Source organism: Amblyomma mixtum, chromosome 3 (genome assembly GCF_055824585.1).
Source record: "Amblyomma mixtum isolate Tamu chromosome 3, ASM5582458v1, whole genome shotgun sequence".
NCBI lineage: Eukaryota > Metazoa > Arthropoda > Arachnida > Ixodida > Ixodidae > Amblyomma > Amblyomma mixtum.
In genome coordinates, this window is record NC_143014.1 from 365575815 (window position 1) to 365589025 (window position 13211).

General features: G+C 47.5%; 1 protein-coding gene across 1 annotated transcript in view; it reads right to left on the minus strand.

Annotated features, from left to right (window-relative positions):
- The window catches only part of LOC149356657 (putative sodium-dependent multivitamin transporter), a 65940-nt gene that overhangs the window by 15404 nt on the left and 37325 nt on the right, over window positions 1-13211 (minus strand). The window contains exons 4-9 of the mRNA XM_089577807.1: window positions 6609-6674; window positions 5442-5493; window positions 4160-4227; window positions 3466-3623; window positions 1058-1198; window positions 705-834 (exon numbers count right to left, since the gene is read on the minus strand). Coding sequence (XP_089433933.1) covers window positions 705-834; window positions 1058-1198; window positions 3466-3623; window positions 4160-4227; window positions 5442-5493; window positions 6609-6674 — 615 coding nt within the window. The remainder of the gene's footprint in view (window positions 1-704; window positions 835-1057; window positions 1199-3465; window positions 3624-4159; window positions 4228-5441; window positions 5494-6608; window positions 6675-13211) is intronic.

A 13211-nucleotide genomic window follows, 5' to 3' on the forward strand; every position in this document is an offset into this window, starting at 1 on the left:
CTTAGTTTTCAAACTTCGCGCCACGCTTCGTTTTCAAATTTGGCGCCACGAGTTGGCTCCGCCTACACTTCCGGTCACGTGGTGCCACGCTTCCGGCATTTTCAAACTTGGCGCCACTATTCTCCAGCCCCGCCGACTTTTTTGGACCTTTTTGGCTCTAATCAATTAGCTAATTAACCCCCTCCACCCCCCCCTCCTTTCCCCGATTTCCCCTACGAGATGTTTTATTGCTCTATCCGATGGTACCATTTCTTTTAGCATAAACCCATTCGTTCGGACGTAATCGTGCGGACAAGCTCATGATGACAAGAGACCACCCATTTTTTGGACATTTTTGGCTCTAATTAAATAATTGATTAACTCATCTCAACCTCCCAATTTCCTACACGAGATGTTTCGATGCTCTATTAAATGGCACCATTCTTTTTCGCAAAAAACCCATTCGTTCGGACGAAATCGTGCGGACAAGCTCGTGATGACACGAAACCACGAACATAGCCATAAAACGCTTACGCATTTAAAATACATGTTGATAACGCTCTCTTGAGTGAACATGATCCTGCCGATGCACTGTTTCTGCTCTAAAAGCAAAGTGTCGATTGCTGACAATCTATCTTTACACCTTGCAGCGCCCTACGTGTGAATGACCGTGAGAGCACTGCCCGCTCAAGCAAAAAAAAAGGTAAACAACTACCATATCTCACCTGATCGTAGCTCTTCATTGCACCCGACAGAAGTGGGTCGCAGTCTCTGTACCAGTATATGATAGTTCCGCCCGCAACTCCAACCAGGAAAAAAAAGAAAACAACGAATGCTGCACTGACGATGGCTATCCTGAAATTTGAATATACAAATATAGCTCATGTAGTCGAGGGTTCGACGGCATACCGTCTGGTCAGGAATCATGGCTTGATGAGATTCACTGGTCACTGACCATGGTCAAACCATGGTCATTTGTGTTTGACCGTGGTCAGTGACCAGTGAATCTCATCAATATAGCTCATCTTAAAATTTATGTGAGCACACAGAAATTAGAGTAGGGAACAGTTAAACATGCCTTTTTGCATCTCGCAGATTCCTGGCTGCCATGAATCGCTGGACAACCATTTGGTCAAATCCGACACGAACAAAGATGTACGGAAGACCACCAATGAGGCAACTCCAGATGTTCTCATCAAGTGTGATGTCCAGATTTGCTCTGCGTACGAACAAAACGTATTTTTTATTCATTTTGTATAATTTTTGCTGCAAAAGCAAGGCACAAGGGCGCGGGTTTAGAAGGAGCAACATGCCGAAACCAGGTGCATGAGAGCTTAGAAATGTGCAGACGCAAAGTTAAAAATACACACACTGCACATGGCCTGTCAATCCCCTAAGCATCAAATGATAACAAGGAGCACAAGTAAATTAAAACAAGCAGTGCATGCACGGAAACAACGTTTCCACAAACTAACTGGAAATAATCGGGAAAGCGATTTCAGTCGTTTCGTGTTCGTGGCGGAACCTAAAAGAGGCAATTTGTTCAATACCCCATACTCTGGGAAGAAATTTTTCTCTTTGCTTTTGGCGTACAACATTGGCGGTTTTGTGGACGACTTTTCCCGGACGCCGATAAGGACTGCGGGTTTTGTTGCTCATGAGGCTTATAACGTCGTTGCCTTAAAAGCGGCGCTATTCCATCTAGCCATGCCGTGCCACGAATGCCGCGCTACGTGCTCTGCTTCGTAACGGAACTCTCTAGCTTTGACGTCCTGGTCGAGTTCCTCAGATGATCTGCAGGCCTTACATAGCCACAAAAATCAGCGTACGTGCGTAAGCAGCTAACTCTCCTGAACGAAAAAAGTTGTGGTGACTGGATACACCTGAGTTGTATCTTTTAAACTGTTGTTTATTTTGTACAGGTTTTCCCGGAAATATCATTAACACACCAGGCACACATTTTTTCTAGAAATCGACGCCTTAATGTTTATTCAGTACCCGCGCTGCCATCTGTCGGCGAAGAAAAAAAATGATCTAGACGAGATCACAGAGCGGGCGCAGAGTCAAAGGAAACACATGAAAAGCGGTTCTCGTCAAGAACCGGAAATGATAGTGAGCTTATGACGAGCCTGGATCGTCAAAGCCCGCTAGAGGGCTAGTTTCGGCGCTTGCTTAATAAAGCAGGAGTTTCAAGTCAGGGCTTGTGGTATCCTTTTCTCTCGTCGTCTCTCGTTTGATTGCGCTGTTCGTTCCATTAAGTCTTCAGTACATCAGCAAGCTGCATGAGGCATCTTACTTCACAGGTTTTTAAACGCCACTGTGTACAAGTAGGGCCGCCTGTTTTTACCGACTGTAGTAGCTCTCTGTATAACTAGTTAAGCTGCGACTCATTATGGCCTGCCTTCTCTAATTCACACCTTATTCCGTCATAATTCAGTGCGCAAAAAACATAATCAACGCATGCAACGCCTTTAGAACAATATCCACCAAAGCGCAATGATTTGGGGCACGTTTTGCGGGAAATCAATGCTGAAGGCCACATTTCATACTAAGCATTAACTGCCTTAAGTCTTCCTGCTTAGGTAGTTACAAAGACTTCATAGCACTCAAATACTTTAAACGCTGCTCGTACTGCCAGAATGGTCCAACTAAGCTTCAATACTCAGCCTGGCATTGATTTTCAAGTACAGTGATATACCGATGCTTTGTACGTTCTGAACATCCTTCTCAGGTTACACAACCCTGTCAGCTTTGCAAAATCTGATTCATTTTTATTTACTTTAGCGCCAGATGACATCAGGTTCACATCGCAGGCATAAGCGATGAAAGGGTACGTGTGGAAAAGCAAAGACAAACGGAATACGTGGTCATTATAGAACTGGCCAGAAATATTAGGTAATTACCAGTAAGCTCTCATAAGTTTTGTTTGTAAAGTCGCCACAGAGCATTTAGTGCTGCAGATTGGAAAATTGGGCGCATGGAAAGACATGAAATGCGAACACTTCATGTTTCAAGCGGCAAACAAATTGAGCATAATAAATTTTGATACCAGAGATTGCGCCTGAGTATTTCGTACATCATATAATCATTGTTTCGGTAATGCAGATAAAAAATAACAAGCTCTTACTTTTAAATTTGGTTCGCTGCACACAAAACAACAGTCAACTGAACTGTTATTTCTAATTCACGTAAAATATTTAATTGACTGGAGGCCGAAAAGTTGCACATTGCATTATATTGGTAACAATGTTACAAGTCCGAAAGCCGTGAGAATTCCAAAAAAAAATTATTTCGAAGCAACTATTGCCACATAATATAATTCGCTGCTGAGTATGGCAGTGAAGCGGCTAGATCCCTCGGCGGATACTGCGTCGCACCCGTTCGCTAAGTTAACTTTGATAAAAAAAGAAGTAAGTTCCACATTTCATGAAAGCAACCGCAGGTGTTGATTTCAACTCTCGTTCATCTGGCTGCAATTTTACTCACCTGAACATGTACTCGGTAACGTTTAGATCAGTCATGGGTCGGAGCGGCGGTGTCACACTGCTGGAATCATATATAACTTTTGCTATGATTGTCACTGGTGCCACGACCATAACGAGTGCCTGCACGCAGTCGGCCCATACGACGCCGCGGAGTCCTCCCTGAGCGGAAATGAAAATACATCGAAAAAGAAGGACACATTTAAATACGCTAAAAGGCGGCGGCTACTTCTGACGAACGCGCCCTCAATTTAACATAGTGAAAAATTTTGTGCCTGCGTGTAATATATAGTCGAGAGCGAAAGTTGTACCACTGTGCATATATGTTGTCGCTTGCATTAACGAAGTCATATTAGCTAAAACCATGCTACTAATAAAGCATTCTTGTGCCCTTTTTTTATATTTGACTTCACACGCGAAGGTTGCTAACTCTTCTGTTCTTTCAACTCTTTTTCCTGCAACCTAATTTTTATATGGTTCTAACAGGTCTGTTCTCCCAGACTGGTGTTATATTTCTTGAGTCTGCAACAGTACTTCCATGCATAAGCCTGCCGGGTGGCGCGCACTTAAGCCACCGGTGATGTCTTCGAAGACCAAAATTTCACTCTAATACCACGTCCTACGACAGAGTGTAGACAAGTTACCATGCAAGGGCTTTCTTTATGACAGTGCGAAGTAGAATTGAAGAATTTATTTACCAGAGCTGTGTATATTGTGCCAGCAAGACCGATGACGATGTTTGAGTACAGCAGCGGCACCGAGAGCACTGAAAATAACGGTAAATATCGTTAAGGGCAATCAATGAAATCTTAAAGTAATGCTTAGCCTTGGAGGATTCCTGCTATATTTTTCCTATCCGCCATGAAATCTACACATACCATATACATAATTCACTTTACGCCACCGATTTTTTCTTGCATACACAGGATGAAATTAAGGCGGCCAGTCGTGCTCTATCACCTCTTTCTGCGAAGACAGTAAGGGAAAATTTATAGATAGTCAGTCATTCGGAATACCGGACTCTCACATTCTACGCTCGCGCTATTTGATCGAATGTCCGAAAAGGTAAAGCTAGCCTACAAAAGTAAATGCGAAGAGTAAGGTGCTCGTTTAGTCACCTGTTTAGTCAGTGTTAGTGAACCGTTCGTAAAGGGTTGTAGACTTCATTCTCCCCAAATACTCCCGACAAGCACGGAGGCATCTAAAACGCTAGTGTTATTCCATTAAGCCTCTAGTTGTAGCTCGTACTGCATTCGAATGTAATTGCTAAATTAACTGTATAGTCCCCGTTTTAGAGAAGCGAGTATCGGAAGGCCGGAAGCACGCCGACTAAATATTTTGTTGACCGTGACAGCAGCGGCGAAATGAGCAATTACAGGCACCGCTGTGCGACACAGCAGTCTATTTAAGCTAGCAGGATTACTGCAAAGAAATGAGAACTACAAATGATATTCCATTAGGAAGACTACGTTTTACGCAGGCGTACACTGCCGGTGCGGCAATGCTGCGGCGCAAAGACACTGCGGGCCACCTTCTAAGTCATTCAGGATAAGAGCTCGGATGTGTGACCAGCTGAAGCTGCGCAGGACGAAAGTAATGGAATTAGACTGCGCATTAATACAACCTTCGATGCGGGCGATGCATGGTTAAGTTTTGCATAAAGGAACAGTAATAGCCCCTTCTTGTTTTTATACGCAAAGTCTAAGGCGCTGGCATGACCGGTGAAACACTGAGTGAAGGATCGGTAACGTGTAATAACGCGGAAGCATTGCACATAACTTGAACAAATGCTTCCTCCTACTTCCATCTCCGGCGGTCGCTTCCGTTGCCCGTAGCTGTCTCAATGCTGCGAATCGCAATTAGAGTTTACGGTGCTGATTACTCGTCGGAGCAAGCTTCACTTCTGCGTGCAGAGTGCTTAAGCTGACTACACCATTTATATAAACGAGGAGAACGTGCGGAAAACGGGTGAATACCTACTTGTAGCCAATCCAATCGCTGCGCTGTAAATTCCCACGGCGCCGAGTGTTTGCTGAAAATGTGAGCCTTAATATGAGTGCGCCGACTTAGGCGGAAGCAGTGCTAAGCGCGATGCATAAAAGAAACAATTGAGTGAAACAAAAATCCGCAAAATAAAGCATGTAAAATTTTGGTTCTGCCATGTTGCTAAGGCGACAGCGATTACAACAGGGTAAGCTTGTTTAGCGCTTTGAAACACAACAATGCCGAGTTTAGATGGCTGGCCACAACGAAACTGCACCACTGAAAATTTTCCCGCGAATGAGAGTAGTCACAATAAAAGGTCAGTACTTTGCACCAGTCGCCGCGGAGGACACGTATGTGCAGTCTTTGTCAACAGTTTCGAGCCCAGGTGGTTTTGCTTGTACGTAACGCCGAGTGGCTCATTATGCGCAGCCAGCGTTCGAGATCTCTTGAAGATAACAGAAACTCTGACCCTCACCCCTCTGAAGGTTACTATTTTCCCCGAAGGTAAAAGAGCCCCGCTACACGGCTAAGAATGTTAACCCCACAGGCTCTAAACTTCTGATACAGGCTACACATTTTTTTTATGCACTGAAGCTCCTGTTAACTTGCATAATATGTAAGAGCAGACTGACCTCCACCCATGACTTTTCTGAAAGAAAGGTGATGGCATAAGGTTTATTCAAGTGCTTCTCCGAAGCCGGAATGATGCAAGTATACTTTCAACTTCTCCTATCATAAACACAGGTTGCGCGATAACTACATTTCATTAAGTACGATGTAGTCGACAAATTTATGTCGTTGGTGGCTATTACTGTTTAGGGCACTGTTTAGGGCACAGTTTACTGTTTAGGGCACTGTTTAGGGCACTGTTTAGGGCACTGTTTAGGGCACTGTTTAGGGCACTTATCCGTAGCATATCTTACGCCATGAGATCAGGCGCCTGTTTATGTCATCAGAACAGAAGGAAACTAGAAAACTAATTTGTTTATTTCATCCGGCACAACACACAGAGAGTGTTAGAGTACTAAAGATACGATGTATTATATTCTTCACAACTTATCAAGGGCTATTTTGAGAACATTAATTTTCAAGTAAAGATCCTGTGCAGGAAGTAGGCACTTGCGTTGCATATTAGACAATAAAAAAATGACTTTAGCTTACGCTCAGGACGAAGTAGACGACGCTCGCTGTGATGCCGACCTTGTTATCAAACCGCATACGCAGGTACTAGAGGTGGTTCAAAAAAATAACAGAAGACATAAATCACGACGTGCTTACATTACTCCGTAACACAATGCCACTTGTCACGGCTCACATGTTGAGCACACATGTAACATATTCTTACTCCTCTAGAGTTAAAATAACGCTGCCAGCCCTGAGAAGCCCTGTAGGAGAACGTGACAAATAGAACGTAAAAAGGGGCCTATTTTGAGAATGACTTACGAAATGGCATGTATTAATTTCCTCAAGACCACGTTTTGTCCCTGTAATTGGCAGCATTTAAGAGCCAAATAGAAACAACAGAACAAAATAAGGTAAGAAAGAAATAAGAAATAAAGAAAGTATGAAATAAGCTAACTGCCAACAATAATTAGAAACCTATAAGGAAATTATCAACAAAGAAGGTTTTTTTTTCGCAAAACTTGGCGCAGACGTATTTCGGAAGCAACTTCTTCGTTTGTTTTGAAGCAAAACCCTTGATTGTTAACTCCAAGTTATATAGTTTTATTACCTAAGCTCTCGGCTGTCGCGACAGGTCGTTACAGCTGTTCCATGAGAAAATGTCATAATCAGTACAGCCGCCAAGCTTCACTGAGAAGTTGCCTGATTGGACAGAAGAAGCAATTCAAGGAAGACTTTCTTCGAAAAGACACTGTGTACTGCGCTTCTGCTATCATAGTGAGAAAAGTTTTTGAGCCACTCATTAACCAAGTCATTAACCAACTTGCACTCACTACAAGAAGTAAAATATTTTGAAGAGGGAGAAATTTTGGGGCAGTTTGCCGTGAACTTCTCGACAGAACTTCCTAGCAAGGGAGCAGAGAAGTTTAATGGCCGTTAAACTGAGCAGTGCACACTACACGTTCCCTATTCGCAGCCTTAGCCTTCAATGCACAGGCGTTGCACATGAATATGGCACAGAGAGCTGAGAGAGGAAGCACAGATGGCAACGCTGCCCTTCGTGAAAAGCATTGCATCCATGAAATATCCCTATGTAGGCTCCTTGAAAGGAAGTGACCATCAGCCAAAAGTACAGAAGCAAGAAGCAGCAGTCACGCTTATAATTTGGCGCACACACGCACACACACACACACACACACATGACGGAAGTTAACAATCAACGAAACACAGGTGCAAAGAAGATTTTGATTTTTTAATAATTTGCGGTGTTCATGAACGGGAGAGTAATCGGTATTTATTTAAAGATAAATTATTAGAAAGCGGAAGAAACACAACCACTTGTCGCCGGTGGGATGCGAACCCACGAGCTCCGAATTTCGGGTCCGGTGTTTTAGCAACTGAGCTACGGGCATGGCTGTCCAGTCTTCTGCTTTGGGCCTATTTGCGTGTAATGTGACCGAACCTTGAGAGTGTTCACCAGTGACATCCTGGTCTATAGCGGCGGACGTAGTACGTCGAGTATTACCGCGCGTGCAGCGTGAAATGTGATCGAACGGTGACGGCGGAAGCGCTGCGAGAACCCTCTTATGCGACCTATGGCATCAAGACTGCCAGAACCGAGGTTCTCGCTTGCTCTTGAGAAGACAAGTGAATGGAAAAGAGTGGCTCGTTATGGCATACAAAACAGAAGTTGTCACCGAAACCAAAGAGAATACGGTTTTTTTTTTATATAATTTCTGGTGTTCATCACTGAGAGATATTTAGATATTTATTTCAAATATAATTGAATGCGAAGTAAAAGAAAAAGCAACTACATGTCCCCCGTATAGGATCCGAGCCCACGACCCCTGAACTTCGCGTCTGGTGCTCTACCAACTGAGCCACGGCGACGGCTGTCTAACCTTGTGCTTTCAGGGGTATGTGTGTGTATCGTCGCGGCTTAATAACATTCTAGTCGCAATCAGGAGGAAGAAGTGGGCTTGTGCAGGGCATGTAATGCGAAGGCAAGATATCCACTGGTCGTTAAAGGTAGCGGAGTGGATTCCAAGAGAAGGCAAGCGTAACAGGGGGCGGCAGAAAGTTAGGTGGGCAGGTGAGATTAAGAAGTTTGCGGGAACACGGTGGGCGCGGCTGGTAAGGGCAAGGCTATTTGGGGAGACATGAGAGCGGACTTTGGTCTGCAGTGGGCGTAGTCAGGCTAAGGATGATGCGTATTGCAACCGAACTTTGAGAGTGTTCTCAAGAGCCACCCTCGTGCATAGCGGCGGACGTAGTACGTCTTCTATTACCGTGAACGCCATGTGAAATGCGATCGAGCGGCGAGGGCTGAAGCTATGCTAGAACGCTCATATGCTACCTATGGCATCAAGACTGCCAGAACCGAGGCCTTTGTTAGCGATTGAGAAAACAACAGGGAAGGCACTTCTCAAAGACACATTTTTGTTGTCGATGTTTCGACTGGGCTCCGGTGCCTGCTGGCCTCCTTCATGTGTAGGTCACAGTCCCAACGAGCCCCTCGGTGCCCAACATTGTCTGCTCAATAGCTTATGAAGGACCTCGGTTATGGTAGTCTTGATGTCATAGGTAGCTGTTGTGTCCCCATATTGCTTTTGTGTGTGTGCGCCCCGCATTCCCCTCCTAACGACAGTTCGCATCCTCCTCCTAACGACCACTCAATCCTCCTCCTAACGACCGCTTGCCCCTCGTCGCACGCTGTCGCCGGATGCCCCCCCACGGTGCGCCCCCGCACCCTCCTCCTGTTCTGGGAAGCCACTCCCTCCCGTGGACGCTTCTCCGCTCCCCCCTTTCTTCGGGCGGCCAGTTCGGCTCCTGCCTCGGTCGACGCTGGTCGCACCCTCATCAGCTTTAAATAAACGAAGTCTAAAAGTACCGTGTGCGTCTTTCGCTGCATTCAACACAGCGACCGGACACGACAGTGGCGACGAGAAAGTGGATTCGACCCGCGCTACGCAACGCTATTGACAAGCCATGGCTACGCGAGGGTTTCCCAATCAGATACCAGAGTTCAACGGCTCATCGTGGTCATCGTGGGTTGGACGCCTTCAGTTCTACTTTGAAGCTAACAACATCACAGACCCAGCCTTGAAGAGGGCCAACCTGCTGACGCTGTGCGGGGAGCAGACCTACGATACTGTCTGCGCCCTTATTCAGCCAAGCACACCAGCGGCAGTGTCTTACGACGACATCGTAAAAGCGCTGCAAAAGCACTACGACCCAAGGCCATCCGAGGTCTACAGCCGGGCTCGCTTCCAACGACGAGATCAACTGGGAGGAGAAACTGTGAGCGCCTACGTAGCCGCGCTCAAGAAGCTCGCTGCCGACTGCAATTTTGGAACGCTGTCGACAACAGCTACCGGGCAGGAGGGAGACGCAGCTTCTTCTGCTAACACCACCATGCTTCCCTTGGACGTGATGTTACGCGACAGATTTGTGTGCGGACTGAGTGACGAGTCACTGCAGCAGCGCCTGTTCGCTGAGAAGGACCTCACATTCAGCAAAGCTTACGACATCGCCGTTCGAGCGGAGAGCGCCGGTCACCAGCAGAGAGGGATTCGCCGGAACACCGAGCCGGTACACCAGACAAGCAACCAGGTGCGCAAGCCTTCTGTTGTTGTAAAATCGGTCAAAAAGGCACAACGCTGCTGGCGGTGTGACGACCAACACAACCCCCAGGGATGTCGATTCCAGTCAGCCACGTGTAATTTTTGCCACAAGCGAGGGCATATCGAAAGAGCATGCATTACGAAACGGAGACTTGTCAAGATAAAGTCACCTTCCCAGCCTAATCACAGCGTCAACGCCTCAGAGAATACGCCGCTATCTGATCTCCATGGAACAACATCAGCAACACCATCTGTGTTGTACGACCTGAACACCATGAATCTCGGCACGCGACCGAAGATTTTTACAGAAGTAAGCGTACATCACCAGCTGATTAAGTTCGAGGTGGACTCCGGCGCAGCCTGTACTCTGATCAGTGAGGACACGTTCCGAACTTCATGGCCATCTGACGCACCCGCCCTGCAACAAGACGACACGCACCTGCGAACGTGGTCAGGACAGAATCTGCCACTATTGGGCTCTGCCAACGTGCAGGTTAACTACAACGGCCAGACCCATACGCTACCTCTGCTTGTTGTGAAGGGCACAGGATCAAGCCTTCTAGGGAGAAACTGGTTTTCTCCACTAGGCGTGATGATATGCGGCATACACCAGACGCCGAGCCAGAACATGGTTGAGCAACTGCAAGAGAAATACGAAAGAGTATTCTCGGAAGAGATTCCAGGAAACGAAGGGCCCCCGGTCACACTGGAGTTGTTGGACAACGCGCAACCCAAATTTCTGAAGGCCAGGCCGGTGCCGTTTGCTCTCCGAGATTCAGTTGAAAAAGAGTTGGACAAACTGGAGCAGCAAGGTGTCATCGAGCCGACGCAGCATTCAGAATGGGCCACACCACTTGTCGTAGTTCGCAAGAAGAACGGAACCATACGCCTCTGCGGAGACTACCGGAGCACCGTCAATCTTGCGACTAAAGCGTCCTCTTACCCGCTACCGACACCTGAAGAAGTATTCAGTGTACTACGTGGCGCAAGAGTCTTCAGCACATTGGACCTCACCCAGGCGTATCAGCAGCTGAAGGTGAGCGAGTCAACTGCTGAATTATTGGCAATTAACACACTGAAAGGCTTGTACAAAGTCAAGCGACTGCCTTTTGGCGTAGCTGCAGCCCCGGCCATATTTCAAAAATTCATGGAGACAGTGCTTCAGGGCATCCCAGGAGTTTGTGTCTACCTTGACGATGTCATCATCAGTGGCACTTCCACTGAAGAGCATGCAGTGCGCCTAGAGCTCGTTCTCGAAAGGCTAGCAAACGCTAATTTGTGCATAAGCAAATCGAAGTGCTGTTTTGCGGTGCCAGAGGTGCAATTTCTGGAACACCGAATTGATGCGGAAGGCATTCACCCTACCGAGGACAAAGTGCGAGCGATCACAGAAGCACGAGCTCCAACAAACAAGCAGGAGCTACAGGCTTTTCTCGGACTCTTGACGTTCTACGACCGGTTCTTGGAACAAAGAGCTACCGTGGCCAACGACTTATACCAACTCCTTCGGAAAGATGTGACATGGACATGGTCGCCACGCCATCAGCAGTCATTCGATGCCCTAAAAGACCTGATTCGAAGATGTACAGTCCTCCGCCACTACGACGAAAGGAAGCCTCTGCTTTTGGCTTGCGACGCATCACCGTACGGAGTCGGCGCGGTTCTATCGCAAACTGACGAGCAAGGAAGGGAAGCTCCCATCGCCTTCGCCTCACGTACGTTGTCGCAAGCAGAACGCAACTACGCGCAACTTGACAAAGAAGGGCTAGCCATCGTCTACGCGGCGACACATTTTCACCAGTACATTGCCGGCCGGAAGGTGACCTTTATAACCGATCACCGACCGCTATTGGGCATTCTGGGACCACAAAGGCCTATGCCACCAACTTTGTCTCCGCGAATGACACGTTGGTGCATCAAACTCTCAGCGTACGACTACGCTCTGGTCTACCGCAATGGGAGTAAACATCAAAACGCCGATGCGCTAAGCCGTCTGCCACTAGACGCAACTGTTGACGAACCATTTCCACCAGGAGACGTTCTGATGTTCGAAGCACTGCCAGAACCTCCGCGTACAGCAGGCACAGTTGCAGCATCTACGCAGAAGTGCGCAGCTCTCCGGCTAGTTTACACAGCTGTTCAACAAGGCAACGTGCATAAACTCAAAGGGGACAACTTCGACGCTTACCGCAGGCGAGCTACAGAGTTGAGCACCCATCGCGGCTGCATCATATTTGGGTCCCGAGTTGTGATGCCGAGAGAACTACGCGCACAAGCTATGTCTCTCATCCACGCCGGACATCGGGGCATCGTTGCAATGAAAAAGTGTGCCAGAAGCTACATGTGGTGGCCTGGCATTGACAACGACATCGAAACAGTGGTGCGAGAATGCAAGCCTTGCCAGAGCAGCCGGAGCGCCCCGCCGAAAGCTCCTGTCCCAGAATGGGAAAAGCCAGACACACCATGGCACACACTGCACATTGATTTTGCAGGACCAATTGAGGGCTGCACTTTCCTTGTGGTCGTAGATGCCTACACAAAGTGGCTTGAGATAAGGCAAATGGGACAGACGACTTCGGCAGCAGTCATTGACAACCTCCGATCACTATTTGCAACGTTCGGCCTGCCGCGCAAGGTAGTGTCGGACAACGGAACACCGTTTGTGTCTGCGGAGATCCTCAAGTTTTATCGCGACAACGGGATCTCATCAGTTACATCGGCCCCCTACCACCCAGCGACAAACGGACAAGCCGAGCGCTACGTAGCCGAGCTAAAACGCGCCCTTGAAAGAGATCAGACAGGCTCGCTGCAGCGCCGCCTTGCGCGCTTTCTCTTCAAGCAGCACACGACGGTTCAGAGCACAACAGGCGAGACCCCCTCGAAAATGATGTTCGAGCGTGAAATGCGAACCCAGCTCACAGCCATCCTCCCCGAGCCAAAGGCAGAGACGTTCCGGGAAGAAAAAGCAATTCCGCGCTGCGGCACGCTTAATGAGGGGCAGCGCGTCCTCGCCCGACAG